The sequence below is a fragment of the Falco naumanni genome, chromosome 1, assembly GCF_017639655.2.
Source record: "Falco naumanni isolate bFalNau1 chromosome 1, bFalNau1.pat, whole genome shotgun sequence".
Lineage (NCBI taxonomy): Eukaryota > Metazoa > Chordata > Aves > Falconiformes > Falconidae > Falco > Falco naumanni.
Genome location: NC_054054.1, coordinates 101,572,699 through 101,591,525, shown reverse-complemented (window position 1 = coordinate 101,591,525; position 18,827 = coordinate 101,572,699). Strand labels below are relative to the sequence as shown.

Sequence of the window (18,827 nt, the reverse complement as noted above, 5' to 3'; positions counted from 1 at the left end):
CAAAGCAGAAAGAGAAAAATTGTACAGAAACACGGAAACCTTCTTTCTCACCTTCAAACTCTGTTTGGCAGTTGCCAGAGTTTTCATTTAAACTCTCCTCTTCATTGATGATGATGTTCTCAATGTCCTTCATCGTTAAGTGGTCCCGGAAGGCATGGTAGAGGATGTGTTTCAGCTCTTCCAGCGTTATCCTCTGCATGTCGAACTGTGGGAAGAGGACCGAGTTAGACAGCCACCGTAGCAGGTACGGTACCTGGAGGAAGGGAGGCATGCGGGCATAGCATAGTTCCCTACTTGTGGGTTTTTTCACCCTCATTTCAACACCTCAACATGACTTTGCAAATTTTGCTCTTTTGGGCTCATTTGATACTAACAAGGAGAATGTTGCAGAAGGATGTTGCTAGAGATCTTGACGGCTCAATGCTGGTAGAGCCATAGAGAAACACAGCCCTAGGCCAGGGACAGTCGTCCAGGCTGGAGATGCAGCAAGAGGCAGCAATCCAGTATCAGTCCCAGCCATCCCAACAGAGGTAAACCCCTGAGGGATTCCCCTGGCAAACCTTACACCTTGCCATGAGCCACAGTCTTGTCTCTGCCCCTTTTTTTCCTGCTAACTCTCCAGTTGTGCCTGTGTAGTGAGAACAAGCAGCAAACATTTCCCTCTTTGCTGAGTTCTGCTGTAGTTCCAGTAGGTAAATGTTGTTCTTACACGCACCAGATATCAAACCCAGCGGATTCCTGCAGAATAGATAGGAATGAACATTTTGCAGCAGAGGGACTTTGCACATGTGTAAAGCCTGTGGTATTAATATCTGCTAATGGTACAGGAGAGAAGGCATTCACGCTAGCTGACTTGCAGTGCTGGGTGAGGAGACAAGTCTCCCTGAGCCATCAGTGCAGTCAGTAAAGAGGGACGGAAACGCTCCAGGTCCCCCCGAGTGTCCCTGTGCGCTGCAGATGCTCATTCTCTGAGCGGCACCTTGAACTCTCAGCTCTTGCAGCCCAAACCACAGCCTTGCCTACAGCAAACAGTGAGCACCACGACTCGGACGCCCTCCTCTAAACTGCCCACCTCTGAGAAGCCTCAGAAAGTCTGAACAGCTCTGCCTTAGCACTGCAATGGGGCCCGGTGATGCCAGCTTGTACCTACTTCTGCAAATGAGAGTGTGGCAAGAGCAGTGATTGCACAGCCAGCAGTTCAGAAATGGTGCAGCAAGAAATTCCCGCTCCTTCCCCTTCAGCCTGATAAGGACAGGACAAACCTTATCAGTCCTGAGCTGCTCAGTGCGTTATCTGAGTTTCCCTTCCCTGACCACTGCTGCACACCTCATTGCACAGATGCAAAAATCATTAATCCTCAAAGTGGTTAACTAAGAAAAGTAAGTGCACTTTGATAAAATCTGGACCCTGAAATATTTATGGGTATATGTGTGTGTGTAGGTGCATTTGCACACATTCATGTAGTTATCCATCTATCCTTAGAAGCACTGATTTCTACAGTTCTATTTATTTGTTTCCTGCAAGAATCAAAAACCTGCTGCAGAAATCTGCAGAGAAGTGGACAGCAGGGGCAAAAGACAAAGTTCCTGTCTTTGCCCCAGATGAGTTCTCTGAAAAGCAAGTCTGGTGGGTTTGGTGTTTTTGCTGCTGTCCTTGTCCCTCAGGGATTCAGCGTTCATGCCGCCCGGCTAAAAATAGCAAGCACACAATTGTCACCAGTGGCTCCTTGTTGCACAGTTCAAAGCTGGATTGCAAATCCTCCTGGTATTTAGTCACAAATTTCCAGCCTGCTTTGTTGTGCATGTGGAAATTGCACCACCTGTATTCTGCTTTCTTTTATGTTAAAAGAACAAGTAAAACTGAGCAGCTGTGTACTTCACAACCTGCATGATTACGAAAAGCGTTTCTCTTGGCAACTAGAGGTTCAGAAATGGGGGTTAATTCATGTGGTTGCCTTAGAGCAGTGTTGGGAGGTGTCGTCAGTGGAGGTTTGCAGAGTGCTTTGAGGCTGCCTGGGGTCTGCAGCCCTCCCAACTGGCTTCCTGCAGCGCTGGTCAGACACCAGCACCATGCAGGTAAAAGCAATGATTTCTCACCCACCACCCAATCCTGCATTCCTTCAGGGTCTTTGTCTTAGGGAAATTCAAATCTGAACTTGAGCCCTGAGCCCCAGCATCTTCCTGAGTCTACCCATATGCCAAACCCATAATTTCACACGTGGTTACCCCTTCCCATCACATCGGGGGGTGATGGTCAACCTCTGCTGGAGTTTTCTTCCTGTTCTTGGCTCAGGGACAGTTCTCTGTGACCAACACAGACATTTTTTGCTGTAGTTTATGCGTTTGGGTTTTCCTCCTTCAGGGAACAGTCTTTCTAGAAGCTGTCCAAAACCGTGTTCACCCAGCACCAGATGGATGCTCACCCCTGTGAGTGCTTCACAGCCCAGAGCAGTATCTCTGAGACTTCCTTTTTACTTGCATCCTTTTTTGAGGACACCTGCAGGGATGTGTCAGCCTCCTTAGGACTTACTGGAAGTGCTGACAGACTTTACATGGGCAGGATAGCTGAGGGCCAGGGACCTCTGATATGGTGCGTGCATCCTGTCCTTGTGGGGAGTAAAAGGCAACTGACTGCTTCAGGATCTGCCTCGCTGTGTCCCAAGGTGACTGTGTTGGAAGAACAACATCTCTGGGTCAGCTCCCTGCTCCTTTATGTCTGTCTCCTGAGCTATAGATGTGAAAACTCACCTCAGAACACACCGGTGCCTATGTTGACATGCTGCTCCTGTCTTTTCACTGTCAGCAGTCTTTGCTGGTCTCCCTCTATACCAGCATTACCACTAACAAGCTTTTGCAGACTCTACTGTGATGCTACCTATTGCCTGGATTTACCTGGTTTACAAACAGAACCATGGTTATCATCTCATCTTAACAATGTGGAAACAGCAATGACTTGTGGGTTTGGGGGTCTTTTTGTTAATCTGTCTGGTGGGAAATAATTTGTCTTGACAAACACGCATCTGTCGCTGCATCTCTGGCTTTTTTAAGCTTTATGCTAATATAGGGAGAAATTATTTTTTTATTGTTCCATTGTCATTTTGCTTTTTAGGAAGAGGAACCATCTCAGATGGGGTTCAAAATTACCCTTGTTGGCTCCCGTACTGAGTGTTTGGCTTGTTGGCAAGCATATGGTCATTGCTGCTGCTTTGCTCTATGCTCTGGGGCTTCCGTGCAGGAGGCATGTCCTCTGTTAGATAGGTATCAGCACAGGAGTTTGTCCAGAATGGGCTCAAGCTTGGTGCAGCCAGAAACAAGAGTTTGCACTGGGTTTGGGCTCCCAAGTCATTTCTTATATTATCATTGCTCTCCAATCTGGCAGTTTCCCTGATTCATTCTTCAATTATTCTGGCTTCTTATTGTTGTAATGGCAGTAACCAGGGAGCAACTCTTAGCTTCTCTTGGTTCCACTGAGAGGAAAACTGTGACTGCTGCAAGTTGAAAACTTTTTATAGGATTTATAATTAGAAGAAATTGATGCTGCTTCTTCTGAACTGGTGCTCTTGGAATACACTGTAAGCAGTGGTATAGAAAAAAACTGTGCCTAATGCTGAGGCTCAACCACCCCAAGTGATGCTGTGAGTGCCCTGAATGAAAACCTGTAACTTGTACAGGTATGTTTGGCTTCTGTGCAGGTCACCAGGAATTGTCCACTGCAGTTTCTGATGGACCTCAGTAACTGTCCCTAGCAGAAACATCTCCTGGAGTTGGAGGGTGTTGACCCAGGAGACATCTGGAAGGGAAAGTGGACCTGATCCAATCCAGCCTGTAGCTTCCTGACTCCTCCCTGATTTGAATTTCCTGCTGGGAATGAAAGCAGAGTCCCCGTGAGTTCCTTCAGTCTCCCTACCCCCAATTCCCAAAATCTGTGGCTGACTGACATCTGCCATGCCTGCAGAACACTAGTTTCACTCCTAGCACCTTCTTCAGATACTTCTGTATCCTACTTGGCACAATCTCCTTCTGCTTTATACAGGGGAATGACCCTATGGAAGAGCTTGCTTCTTTGAAGAGTTAAATGCTGAAATATTACCTATGATAATTTCCTTTAATATCAGCTCTGCTTTTAAAAAAAAGAGTGGGGGGCTCCTCTCTTGATTCTGAAGTTGGTCTCACTGCTGTGCAGACAGGGTGACGCCAGGCTGGCACCCTGTAGTAAAGTGAGCGGGGCCACCCTGGTGACCTGCAAGATCTTTTGAAGCCACATCAACAAAAATGCTCTTCTCAACCAGAGGCAGGGATGGCTCCTCTGGCTTTAGGTAGGAGAGCACTTCGGATTTTTCTTGAGCCTATCGGGTACAGGTTTTCCATGTAAGCCAACTAAAGAAGTTATATTGGACTTTGAGGGCTCCAAGTGGAGACTGAGACAGCAGCACAAGAGCAGGCTTTTGTCTCGTGCTTTTGAAAACCAGGTCTGCAAACCCAAAACCTTCATAGAATCATTTAGGTTGGAAAAAGGCCCTTAGGGTCATCAAGTCCAACCATCGACCTAACATTGCCAATTCCACCACTAAACCATGTTCCTAAGCACCACATCTATGTTTCATAGATTTCTTGTTTGGGGCAGCCCTTGATAATCTCTGCATAATAACACCTTTGTTTTGCTCTCAGACCTATTGCATGTCAGGCCACGGGTGTCTCGAATACCTGCGAGGCAAGCACAGACTGGCTTTGCCCACACTTGCAGCCGGCTGCCACAACACGGGGCATGGCCCCCAACCCCCTGGGACTCTTTGCAGAGCAGCTGGGCTCTGTGCTGTGCTAACCAGAGTCAGGTTGTTTCTGGGTGGCTCTGAACACAGGCAGCTCTGTGACTGCTCGCAGCAGCCGGTGCATCTGTTCCTTGAGCCAGACAGGGTTTGAGCTCATAAACTACTAGCTGGGACTTTTCCATAGGACCAATGTTGTGTGTTGGCCATATATTAAAGCACACAGTCCCAGTGTGCTCCAGCAGGAATCTAATGTATTCCCATCTCTGCCTGGGGGCTGGATGAATGGCCATTTTGTACTGACTGTACCTTCCAGATAAGCTCAGCCATGGAACTCTATAATGAGAGGAAAACGGTGTATGCTGGAGAAGCCAGGAGTCTGGAGGGGCAGGAAGACCACGCAGAAGGGGAGTGAGCTCCTGCGAGCGAAGCTGTGTTTGCAGCGGGGATCTGCTGTGCTGCCAAGGCTGAAGGACTCTGCTCGTGCCTAACAGGCAGCGGCTGCCATTTCAGTACACAGCACTGTGGCAAGACCCCACTGTAAAAGCTCCTAGATGAACTTTTATACATCTATTTTATATATATATATATGTTTAGATTTGTGTATATTTCAAAGTATTGTCTTTATATATATATGTATAACATAAAGTATAAATTGTATGTGTGTATATATATATATATAAAAATATGTGGGAACATATGAAATATTTTCTAGATGTCCAGACATACAATCTCTCCAGATCTGAAGATTTCTCATTATATATTTTTCTGCCAAAGAAAACATGCTGTTAAATGGAGAACATGCGCCAGCCTGAGACCTGGGGTGCCTTGTGTGCACCCCAATAGGACAGAGGCACAAAGCCATTTCACAGCCTGTAACACACTACTGGCTTTAAAGCAGCAATATTATTGGTTTGGATTTTTTTTCAGTGTTCCCAAAATCATGACTACCATTACAGCAAAGCTAATTTCCTGCACACACACACGCACCCCCACACCCCCCCCACACCTGCTGGCCCACACATCCGCTGAAGGAGGGGTGGGAGCCCTTCCTACAGCACCGGCAGTGAAAGCACAGAAGATAACATTTTGCTCTGCTCCATACACATGCCCGTGTGGAGGCTTGCTGTAAGCTGAAGATGGAGGGGTCCCTTTTTGTTTTCCCCATCACTACTTGTTTTTCTCCTTCCAGCACTTGCTCTGTGCTAGTGCAACCACATTTATGGCCCAGGGCGAAGCACGCAGAGGTCCCTCAGGGCTGCCCCGTGGGCTGTGGCAGGGCCCAGGGCTGTTCCCATGTGTGCACAAGCATTTTCTCTATCTGGGGACCATGCCCAGCCATCCGTGGAGGTCTCACATCGCCCTGCTGACAGCAGCCTTGCTGCCCCTCCGTGGGGGGGCAGGAGGGAGAAGATGGGGCTGTGCAAGGGAGAGCATGTGCTTCTCCCTGCACCCAGCGCAATACTCACCCCCTACCTCCTCCCAGTTTAGCTGTGTGGCTCTGCTGCTGGGAAAAGCCTCCTATCAGTATGATAATCCTCAGCAAAGACCAGAAAGAACCACCTGCCCTCCGTCCTGTAGGCTCCCTTGTAGCTCCCCTATCATCACTTGAGATAAGAGAAGCAAATGCTTTCACTCTAAACCGGGGTAGCTGTGGGAGTGGAGCAAACAGCGCCTTTCCCTTGGGATGCTCGTTGCAGGCAGACAGCCTGGCAGGGCACTCAGAGCACACTGGGACCCTGCCAAGAAGAGCTTGAGGCCCTGGGTGTCCCCTCTGCTGAATGGACACCATGCAGAGCTATGTCACCGTCCCAGCAGGCAGGTGGAGAAGGGGATTTTTGCAGGACAGCAGATACAAACTCAGCCTTGGCAGCTGCCCCCAACAATCCCCATTAGCCTGCAAGAGGGAGCAGAGCTCCACCAACCAACAGATCATCTCCTCCTCCTGGGAGATTACGCTGCACAACTCTGCTGCTGCAGAAAGATGCGGTCCCATCCTGCCAAGGGCTGGAGCCCAGGACTGAGTGTCCTGGGTGCCAGAAGCCAGCGCACCCACTGGGTGACTCCCCATCCTGCTCTCCCATCGCTCACCAGGAGCACAAGTTTGTGCTTGGCCCCATGTGTACACGTGCACTTCCAGTGCCAGAAGCAGGCAGGCTCAAGGACCCCAGTTAGAACCAGTGCCCCTATAGAAACACACTTGCATGCCTCCCCGTATGGTGGCTGGGGCTGCGTGACACCACAAGTGCCTGTCTGCTCGCTTGAGCTGTCCTTGTGTTGGGGCAATGTGCCCCGGGCCACCTTGCCCTGAAGCATCCCAGCAAGCCACTTGTGACAGCTTCTCCCCCCCCACCCCGGGCTGCGGGTGGCCGTCACCCAGGTACCGCTGGCTCGCACAGCATCGGGAACATTTCCCCGATGCTGCACCCGAGCAACCTTGCCTGCTGGGGAGCAGGAAGGGGTAACACGCTCATTTCCATAGTAACAGGCTCGTTACTGCGCTGGCTAACAGGAGATGGTTCCATTCTTCCTGGCAGCTTTGTCAGCAGGGAATCGTACACACACTGATAAATTAAAACCAGATTTAAGTGCATATTCACAGCACTCTTAACCGCAAGCAACCTGGCCAAAGTTTGCACTATGAAATGATGTGGCATTGCCAACTGACCTGGCCCATGGGGACCCCCCCATGTGTCCCTCCAGCCACCCCACAGCCCACGTGGGACCATGGAGGAGGGAGCGCTGCCGGGATGCTCGCAGCTCTGAGAGAGGCACCGTCTGTAGATTATGAACTGTTCTGTGTATGGGCCAAACCAGCCTCCTTTGCCAGCTTGCCTGGGTGGAACAAGGCCATGCTGTGGAGGGGTGGTCTCTGCAAAAGGGTGTATGGGCTGAGAGCACATGAGATCTCCCCATCGTGTCTGCCAGCCTGAAACCCAGGGCAGGAAAGTCCTGTACTCCCCTCCACAGCACTTGGGACAAGAGTGACTGGTTCTGGGTGTTCTTCAGGGGCTGGGGAGCAGGACAAGGGGGTCAGGGTGGCCCAGGCTGGTGCTCACTGTAAGAAACCTGTCTGACTGTGCAGACAAAGAGGAGAAAGGGTAAGTGAAACTGAAAGACAGAATGGCTGCCCTAAGAGCACAAATGCCCACCAACTCCTTGTTATCATTCCAGAAATGTTTTAGAGGCAGTCCTGAGCCCACCATGTACCAGAGGCAAGAAGCCGTCCACATGGAGGAGGCCACGAAGGCTCACGGGTGGGCAGTGTGCCTGGTGGGTGCCCTGCCCAGCTCCCCCTTAACGAACTGCAGGCTGACCCCCTGCTTGTCCCCCATCCCCATCCGTATCTTCCACACCTCCACACCTGGAACTGATGCACAGCCAGGGACCACTTCAGATTTTGAACAGCTTGGCATTTTCCCATGCAGAAAAGAAAATGTCATCTTAACATCCCAACCCACCCCACCTCCACCCCAACTCAGTCCACTGCTAAATATAACAGGGAAAAAAAATCGCTTTTGGCCTCCACAGTGGGGATGGGTTCCTCACTCCATCCTGCTGCCTGCAGGCTGCACCAACAGTGCTGAGCTGCTGGCTCAATACCATCTAGTGCACTGATGGACACAGCCCTTTCCCTGGGCTCTTACACCCGAGCCACAGGAATAAGGCAACAATAGTGAAAATCATTTGCAAAAGTCCTGCCAAGCTACTCAGCCCAGCCCAGGAGCTGATAGCCCGCCTGGGTGCCCTGCACCCCTCTCCTGCTCTCTTTGGGAAGGTGCCACTTGTCCCTTTGTCCCAATGGTCAGGATGCTTTACATACCATTTTCCAAATACTGGTGCTTGGTGCTGCTGCTTCTTGTTCCTTTGTTACTCCCTCACCCCTATTGCCACGTGTTGTTCATTCAGGAGGGGTAAAGCTAAGCTCTTTCAAACTTGTCGCCCTGGCAAGGATGACAAATTGCTGCTTTCCCCATGTGCTGTCCTGCTCCCTGCACCTCTCCGTATCTGATTATACCTGCTGCCCACGGCTCTGACGGCCACACTGTCACATGCCACTTTGGGTCTCAGGGTTACTCAGCCAACACCTGGAAGGTGGGGACAGAGGGTTGTCTCAGCTCAAGCCCAAGGTCCCACCAGGGCATTGCTGCAGAGCAGGGGCTGACGGAGGGGTGGGTACCCCTGCTGAGCCCTACGTGCTCAGTGCTCACCCCACACCCTACCATGGTCCCTCACCGGTGCCCCGAGGATGGTATTAGCTTTGCTTGCCATGTCCCCACTATACCCAGTGTGGGTTAGAGCATCCCTTAAACCTTCCGCTACATGACACAGGATTCCTGGGACACGGGTCAGTGCACCCAGCATGTTTCTGATACGAACACATGGAGACCCTGCCGTTTGGGTCTGGTGATGGAAAATGCTGCTGACAGTTGGTCTGCAAAGAAGCTCTCTTGTATAGTCCTGGCTGTACAAGAACGGACCTGGGGAGTAGTTCCCTCTGCTAGATCCCACCACCTGGTGAGGTTGGTGCTGTCCTTTAGTAAACTCAGACTTTAACTCTTGGAGTGATGTTTTAAGCAGGGCAGTGGGTCATCGGCTTTGCCTCTGCACTGATCTCCTCCTTCACCACCGGGCTATAATGGTTATTAAACTGGGCTGAGAGAAATAGGCCCCCTGATAGGTAAATTGCAGTAACACATCCGCAGAAAACAGTAGGAAAATTAATCCTGGGCCCATTCAATTAATTTTAAATAATTTAACTAAAACATGGAGAAGTGGTGGACTGGGTTTTTTGGTGTTGGTTTTTTTCTTTTTTAATTAGAGAATGCTCTCAGGCTGAGTACAAATTAACAGGCTCTAACGATTTATTTTGCCTATTTTCAAAGCTCCCAGGCCTCGACAACAGGCTCTTGGTCTGATCCTCATCAAAGTGCATACATAAATAGGTCTGCAACATCTTGACCTTTGATGCAAGGCTGTGGGAGCTTCTTGGAGGAGCAAACATGTACAATTTAATTAGGACTAAAGCTGGGAATTCCCATTTGGGAGCGAGTGCCTTCAGCCTACCCCACAGATAGGGAGTTTCTAGTGGATTCATCTCCCCAGTATAAATCCATCAGCGGGACGAGGGGAAATGTGCTCTGGGGTGGGGATGCTTGTCCCTGCTGTGGGACAAGTCAGGCAGTCCTGCTCCCCCCCTGGTTCAGCTGACAAGAGCACAATGGGGGGGTTATGGCAGATCACTACGCAGGGTCTGCAATCCCACGTTTTGCAAGAATAAAAGGCCCTTCATTCTTTGCCCCACAAGATGCTAGACCATTGGGGGGAGGGCAGAGGGGTCTGCACCCTGCAGGGGTGTGCCAGGACCCCTGGGGGACAGCAGCTCCCGTGCCTGGCTGTGCCGGGTAAGACGTATTTACATCCTGATCCAGGCACGCACCAAGCAAGGATGTGAGGGGACTTTGAACTGCGTCGGCTGCTCCAGAGCTAAGGCTTGTGCCATGCGAGGTGCCAGCAAAGCAGCTTCACAGACCTGGAGTATGTGCTATTGCTTTTTTGACAATAGCAATAAACCTGACAGCCAGCAAGCACAGAAGGATTACAGCGTGAGCAAAAACCAAAGTCTAGCAAAAATAACCTGTCCTGTCTGCTTCACAAAACAGATTGCATTCGACCCACTGCTCTTCTCCCCATTTTTCGCACACAGCAGCGGGCAGCATCACTGCCTAGAGGAGCGACCTTTAAGCTGCTTCTGAATGAGATCAGGCGGCAGAAACCCAAGCAAAGTAAATGAACCGGCCGTGCAGCCCTGCTGCTGAATGTCTCCTGAAAGCCTTTAGCCAAAGGAAACCAATTTTTTACTTAACAGTTACAAATGTTTTGAGAGTGCCGGGAGAAGTGGATTAGAAGATGAGACATGTTCCTGAAATGCATGAAGGACACTAATAATTAATAAAAGCCTTACCAGGGAGACCGAGAGCTACTGTGGGAAACCTGAGGCATCCTTGACACTGCAGATGATGGTTAACAACAAAAATAATAATAACGAGGAAGCAAACAGACCTAATACTGCTGTCTAGCACCAGACAGAGCTAAGATAGATGGAAAGCAGCTTCTCAGGCTACTGTTTTTAGCCAAACTACATTTGATTTTTAGGTTAGCCTCCTTTTGTAGCTCACGATGGTCTGTTCAGCCTCAAATGCAAGTGCAGGCTGTGATGCTCTGTGCTGTGGTGGGTGCAGAAAAATGATTGCTTTATAGGTCAGGTTTGTTCCGAGGTGATGGTCACCAAATATAAAGACGAGACAACTTGAAAATGACTGTGAAATGTACCAGCAGGTCCCACTACAGCATGTTTTACTGGTGGAGTGGGCAAGGTGGAGAGGGCAGAGAGGGTCATTTATTCAAGTTAGTGGCATTACACAGTCCCGAAGAGAACCTGACTCGTAGGAAATGTGATGTGTTCATGCTCCCTCCCGTATGAACTCAGCTGACACCAGCCTCATCATTTCTGCTGTTCCCAATGTGCTCACATCATAAGGGATGCTGGCAAGGGTTCCCCATCACTATGCACATCCCTGGGAGCCTTTTGCAAGCTGTGCTTCACCATTTGGTCTGCTTGGTCCTCCCAAGACACCTCCTAACCCAGCTGGACTGCGCTAGGAAGCCAAAATGGTGTTGCTGAGAAAACAAACAGCACTGCCAGCCTGGCCCAGAAAGCAAGGGAGCCTCACCACTATTTGATCCTTTGAAATTCCTGCTCCTGATGACTTGTAAAACCTATATCAACTTTTTGAACAGCAGCACAGAAAAGGAGCATCAGGACATCATCTGAGTGCAGCCAGGTCTTCCTTTCCTTTCCCTGCCCTTGCAAATGTGAGGTGTCTGTGCAGGTGTACTGGACTATCGATCATCAGCAAGACTAGTTTTTGCATGGCCAGCACTGGGAAGGTAACCATGCCCAGCAGACACGGGGCTCTCCCTCCGGGCTGGGGAAGCGGAGGTGCAAATGCTGCACGAGCTGCGCTACCATCGCAGCTGGCAGGAGCAGCCTGGCTGCCAGGGCAGTGCGGGGGGTGGTCTGTGCACTGCTGCTGACACGGCTGTGCATGCAAACATTCCTCCGTTGTCATCACCTAACCCCTGCATGGAGGTGGAGGAGGGGCAAGGTGTTTCTTTGTAGAGCTCCCTTTGCTCTCAGGACTCCCCTTGCTGTGTTTGCAGCTCTGGAGTCGGGACGCAAATAGAGATGGGGGGGAGCTGCACACTTTGGTTGCAGCTGGAGAAGCCAGGCCAGAGAGCGTGCTGGGGTCAGTACCCTGGTCCCTGCTGTCTTTGGTAATATTTATTCAAGGTTCAAACACCCAACTCCAGTAACAAACATGCAAAGACATACTGCAGTAGCAGAACTGACACAGCTCTCTTCTGGGGTTGAAATGGCATTATTCATGCCAGGTTGACTATCATTATCATGCTCTTAAATCCATAACGTGTCCTGCAAAGAGCCTCCCTAAAACTAAATGAACAGCTTGCACAGTGCATAGCAGAGAGAACAAAAAAATCTTAGTCCAACACCGAACCACTGTAACTCCCAGGATGAAGACCAGCAGCACACAATGAAACAGCCTGGAAAAGGGCAACTTCATCCTAAACGGTTCACAGGATAAATGCACGAGGTGGTCATTAGGAGCGTGGATGGGGCAGGATGGCCAGGGCTGGCATGGGGCTCATGCACGGGTCAGGGCTCTGCCCGGCGGGGCACAGTGCCTAGCACCTCTCGGCACCCATCACATGTTTTGGAGGGACTGATGTCTGCATCACTGTCAAAAGCCAACATGATGCTGAGAGGCATGTATGGCTTTATCATGACTAATTTCTTGACTGGTTTTAATTGTTTCGGTATAAGTTGGTCAGTTCCTCCTTTGTGCTTATGTTACCTTTAGCCTGAAATTACACTGTGGATTTAGATTAAGCAGTTATTGTGGAGTAGATATAGTGAAATACAGGACCCTGTTTGGAAACATAACGGTACTTTTGGTGACCTCTTTTCCCTTGGTACATGATGAAATCAGAGCAGAGAGGATCTTTCCCATCCTGCAGTGTGCTCCCCTGCATGATTTGGGCCAAAATGACAATATCTTCAAAGGCTATGGGATCTGAGATGACGAAGGAGAAAAAAAAAGAAAAGCCAAATGAAGTCAGTAAAAACATCTCGTTTCAGTAATTATGGTACGATCCTTGTGGTTTCGTTTTGACTTCTATTAACTCAAACTGGGTTTGTTGTTATCTTTTAGCCTTTATATCTCTGTATTTAGAGATCGAAAGCTGTCATGACCTCAGGGCTGGGACCTTCTCATTTGGAAGGCATGTAATATTAAAAAAGCAATATTTTTTCACAGTGAGAAATTCACATAAGGCATGAGTAATTCATCTGTGCAGGTAAAAGTTATGATTTGCCAAACTGCACTTTCTAAGGAGAAGCAAAAAATAAAAAATTTAAAAGACCAGAAGTCATTGACGTTATTAATAGGGCTCAGGAGCTGGCAGACAGAGTGGCCACAGCCGAGGATGGAGCTGCCTGCCCAGACTGCCCCAGTGGGGACTGCCTGGTGACCTGGGGGCCCCAGCAGCTGCCCAGCCAAGGCACATGAAGAACCTGGGGTTTGCAATTTTTACATCCTCCCCACCAACTTGTAGAAACTGGAGTTCTGAAGTCCATCACATCTGTCCTCTAAAGCCCACGCCTCGCATTATCGCACGTTAGCTAAGAGCATCCATGACGATGAAGCTCCCCACTTGGCCTGCGGCTGTCATGGATCTCCCTGACAAGTCGAAAGCCCCGAAGAAAGTCAGTGAATATCTAGTTTGGCTAGATATGGAGACAGAAACACAAAGCAAAAACCCTCCACTTTTGCACTTCAGTTTAGTAATTCAAGAGCAGAGCGTATGAAAAATCGGTGTTTGTGCACCAAGGCTCAGAAGATATGAAGAAAGGATGTAAATGATTGTAATACTTTCTGATTTGTTTCCCTCTGTCTCATTGTGCTAGGATGTGGATCTGTCTTTTATTTTATTTGCATTTCATAATTATTTTTATATAACCTTTTGCTTTCCACATAATGACCATTTTTTGAAAACAAGATTGATTCAAATGAAAACCGCAAGGTAGAAAGTTCAGCTAAAGCCTGGAGTAACTGCTAAGTTACTCTGTTGCTAGGAGTACATGATTTTTCCCTTGCCGTGGTAAAAACAAGGTGATCAATTCTGAGGTCCCCTCCAGCAATTCACTTGGCATTTTCTAGCTCCTGCCAGCTACTAGTACACCAGAGCAGAGAAGGAAGAAAATACAAATCAGCTGTCACTGCAAAAAAATAAAATTCAGGAAAGTAATTTTAATGCATGACTCAGAGCAGCGGGTCTGCAACACGGAGGGAGGCACGGTGTGCTCGCACCTCGAAGCTGGGAAAAATGAGCACCTTCTGCTGGTACCTGCTACAGCTCAGGAGGCCACAGGGAACAGCAGCAGGTGTTCAGCTCATCTCAGGGCTCTAGTGCCCCTGAAACACAGCCCAGCGCAGGAGGACGTACACCAGCGTGTGGGTGGAATGGAGTAGAAGCAGCACACCTGGTGATAAACTCAGGCTGGGGACAAGAAGGGATGGTGCATTTTGGTGACAGCTTTAAGAGCTCCACATCGGACACCCTGCTTGTTCGAAGCCCCCTGGGAACACAATGGAAACCCTCCCAGCAACCAACCTCTTCATCTCATGAGCACTACACCAGCTCCCCGGGACAGGTCTTTACTCGGGAGGTACAGGGGACACATTCCTCGAAACAGAGGACGTCGGATGTAGCTGGATCAGCATGTATCCCTTGTCTGAACTGCTCAATCATTAGATTTTTCTGTACTGTATCACAATACATAAATGCGTTTGGATGCTTCAGGGTATCTTTTATGGGGCAGATCTGGCCATGAGTCTCTCAGCAGACAGTGAAGCAAAGGGGGTTGAACGCAGACTTTCTCCAAAACCTGGGCTTGCTCCAGCCTCTCTGAACACTCTGGGGTATTCGCCCTGTGCCTGCGCTGTGGTGTATGGCAATGTAAAGCAAAAATAGGCCTCAGCGATGTCTCCCCAGTACCAGCAGTGAGTGCTGATGGGGATTCGAGGACTGTTGGTAATGGTCCAAGAAGTTCAGACCAATCCCAGCCCTGAGCTCCACGTCTCGCAATGCGCAGTCACGGCACAGTCATGTCACGGGGAGAGCTCTGACCCAGGTCTGTGAGATCGCGCTGCTAATTGTACTTAAGTTATGCATGAATTTGAGAAATATTTAGCTCAAGCGATGCTTAAGGACTCTCCTCGCACTAAAATAAACTGTCACATGGTAACTCAACTCCTGGATCCTGCAAACAGCGCTTTGCTGGTGTGGCTACTGGGGCTGGGCTTGATGCACCCCGTGATTCAGCAAACCCAGGGACAGGGACAGGGTGGCAAATCATAGCCATGTGTCCGGTCAAAGCCCAACATGAGAGTGTCAGTAGCCAGACCCCAAGCCCTATACCCAAAAGTCCTCGGCAGTAGCTGGCCATGATGGGTTATTCTTCCAGTGCTTCCCCAGGCACGGAGCAACAAGGATGCTCAAGGAGACAGTGAAGCTTTGCTGCTGCATTTAAGTTCAAATTCACAGGTGGCCCAGGAATATGGCCTATGACTGGATGCAGCACTAATGTATACATTAGTGTGTGGGGGTAAAACAAGGCCAAAGGCTCCTGATGACATGCAGCTCTAGCTCTGACATCTCATGCTAATCTTTTTCTTCCTGCGTGCACTGAAACAAGGCAGTTTTCCTCTCTCCCCCTCAAGCCAGTGTGAAGTTAGCTTTTATCAATGGTGAGAAATGCAGGGCGATCAAAAAGCAGCTGATAATTTTGATGGTACGGAGCAAAGAAAACACAATTCTGTTACACCGTGTTGACAGTTATACAGAAATATTTGGATAATTTGTTTTGGTTCAAAGCTATCTCTGATGGGATTAGGCAATTCACTAAAAGAGGGATGTTTCTTACCTAGGAAAGGTGACATCAATTTTTATTAGGTATACCATAAACGACCTAAAACATGGCAATCTGCAAAAAAGATGCAGGAAAAAACACAGCCAGAAATGCAGCAACCCTGTGCACCATACCAAAGGGCTGTGAGGCACTGTCCTGTCCCAGGACACTTTCTGTAAGGACAATGAGTGCCTCACCCCTGAACAGATCATCTTCACACTATAAGACACTTTTGTCTTGGGAAAATCACTGTGCCTTTGAACAAGCCACATGAGAAGATGTGCAAACTCACTGTGTATGAAAAAAGTATCCCCGAACCCATTGTGTGAATATCCCTGATGGCCACACGTTACCTTACACCAGAAACCGCAGGGAAAATCGTTGAATAGATACAACCAACACTGAAAGAAGATGCTGCCTTGGAAAAAACAAGTTCTCTGGGCTTTTTGCCATGTAGTTTTCAAGCACTGCTCAATCGCAGCAAAGCCTTCGTCTGAAGTGAATGTAACACTGGCTGTTACATCGCACCCAGAAGCTGACCAGAAACAACAGGAAAACATGGAAAATTCACCCACCTTGCCCCATACAACCACTGATTTCTTGGGGACAGGGTCCCTGCCTGCTCCCTGTACACCCCCAAGCCCAAGGTACTTCATTTCCAAGAGAAACAGGCTTAAGGATTAAAATGCATGACTCTTCTGGATATGGAAAATAAACTTTACGACACATTAAGATTTTTCTCACTCACTGCTTTCTCCTGACACCAAATTATTCCCCTGGCAATAATGCCTCGTTTCTCTCCATCCCACCGGACCAGGGACCTCACCTGTAGCCTCAAGCCTCCTCTGTTCTAGGGGTGCTGGTCCCCATTTTCTCACCAAATTATGGAATGTATTAATACACCCAAGCTGTTTCCAACCTTGAAGTCATCGGCCTCTGTTTTGGCTCTGAAGAAGGGCGTGCATCTTCAACAGCTTGATCAGGGTTTTCTTCTAATAGAAAATGTCACGGATCCATGATCTCCTTTCTAAACCCTGATTTCATTAAAACTTCATTAATCGGAGGCCCATCAGTGAGAGGAAAAGATGCAGCTGGTCTTTGCTTCCAACGTAGACCAGGCAGGCTGACTCATGAGCTGATGGCAGACACCCTGGGCAGGGAGCATGAAAAATGGCATCTATTATTTGACTGATTTCATCCCTGGAAGAAAGGGTCTGTTGTGAAGGCCACCAGGAATGTCACAAGCTTTGGGGTGGCCTTTTGCCTAGAAGGGATTTTGGATTTATTAGTCCTTGAATCCAGTTTCTTTGCAAATGTTACTTGATGCTTATTATTCACCTGTGAGCCTTGGCTCAACAGCAGCATTATCACCCATCCTGTCTGCTAGAGAAGGGCCCTTTTTTGCAAAAGAAAAAGATAATAGAGAGACTGAAATCAATATTGTAACTCTTAATGGCAGGAGGGACCTGGCTTGCAAAGCAGGTGTGCCCTTTTGCCTTACATTCAGTCTTGGCCTGTGAACATCTTTACAGCTCAGTTTGCATAGCAGAAAAAGTCCAATCAAGTCCACTAGTCAGATGGGATTGCTGATGTCTCCTGGGGCTATCTGGGATCTTAACACATGGATGCTACAAATGTGCATCTTTCTGTGTGAGAGGATTGGTTGATCTTGTCCTAGGATTTATCTTGAACTTTACTCGTTTGTCTTAATGAATGCAAACCTTGCTGCATTACACGCCCTGGCACAATAACCTTTTGAGGTTATTTGGTCAGCCCTGATTAAAGCCTCGCAGATCTTAGGGATGAGACACCCACTCTGCTTGATTGCAAAGTGCCTTTTGGAAAAGGCCACGTAGGTCCTGCTCCCTTCCCTGCCTGGGGTCAAGCTTCACCACCAGCTCCAAAAGCCCTTTTCCCCCTTTTTCTTGGGACAGCCCATTAGCAAGAGCTGCCCAAACCGTGGTAGCTGTGGAAAATGATGTCCAGTGGAGAACCTTGACTGCAGAAAGGGATTTTTGGATGGGGAGAGACCTGCTGCCTGCTCAAGGAGGTGGACAGGAGCCCCTTTGCAGGAGAGTTCCTTGTGCAGAGGAGGAAAAAAGCAGATTTTGTGACTAAGGGTTGTGTGCCAGCCACCTCTGGGAGCCTGGAGAAGTCCATCCGTTGCATCATACCAAACAAAACATTTTTCTATTACCCAGAGCTGGTGTAGCCACAGTCAGCTTCAACTTTCAATCAATATCGGGAGCCGTCTTGTGCAGTCCAACAGCATGCTCAGGTTTCGTTGTGCCTCTAGGCATAACATCCAAAACACCAGGGAACTTAACTGAACCCCACTCCCACCTGACCCCCCCGCTCAGTGGAAGGGGAGATGAAGAAAGGAGAGAAGGTTTTCACTTACTAATGTGCTACACTCCATTGCAACCTGTAAGATGCAGCTACTCCAGTATTTCCATTCAGACACTTGCTGAGTTAGGGATGGGCTTTTTTTTTGCACAAACACATTTCTAAGTTAAAAGCTGCCTGTCGGATGAGGAACTTCTCCTCTAGGCATGGTGTTTGCACTAACAGCCTCCTTTAAAAAGTCCAAATAATCAAACAAAAGATACTCTCCCTCTGAAAGCACAGCATCACCTACTGCTAAAACAAGCTGTATGGCAGCCAGGCCTTTTATAACAACCTACCGGATCTGCGCTGGGGCTTGCATCAGTCTAAGTACATCAGGCTCTTAACAGCTGGAATCCAATCGATACCAAAAATGTTTGCAGCAGTCCCTCAGCACCTGGTCTATCAGCACATTCAGGCTTGCAGATTTACAGGGTCTTTGCCTGCAGGCTTCCCCGGTCCTGGTTCAGGCCAAGCACACGTTTAGTCTTCCACATGTAGCATCAACACCAAGTAACACCATACAGTCAAAGTTCAGCAAAGCACTTCCACATTGATTAATTTTTAGAAACAAACATTAATCTCACCACTCTCAGTGGACCAGAAGCAAATTTGTGGTTTTTT

General features: G+C 48.8%; 1 protein-coding gene across 3 annotated transcripts in view; it reads right to left on the bottom strand.

Annotated features, from left to right (window-relative positions):
* The window catches only part of CALN1 (calneuron 1), a 130,135-nt gene that overhangs the window by 13,271 nt on the left and 98,037 nt on the right, over positions 1-18,827 (bottom strand). For all 3 annotated transcript variants that reach the window (XR_005830684.1, XM_040613271.1, XM_040613261.1), the window contains exon 5: positions 52-205. Coding sequence is in view for 2 of the 3 variants with exons in the window: in XM_040613271.1 (XP_040469205.1) it covers positions 52-205 (154 nt within the window). In the remaining variant the exon portion in view is untranslated. The remainder of the gene's footprint in view (positions 1-51; positions 206-18,827) is intronic.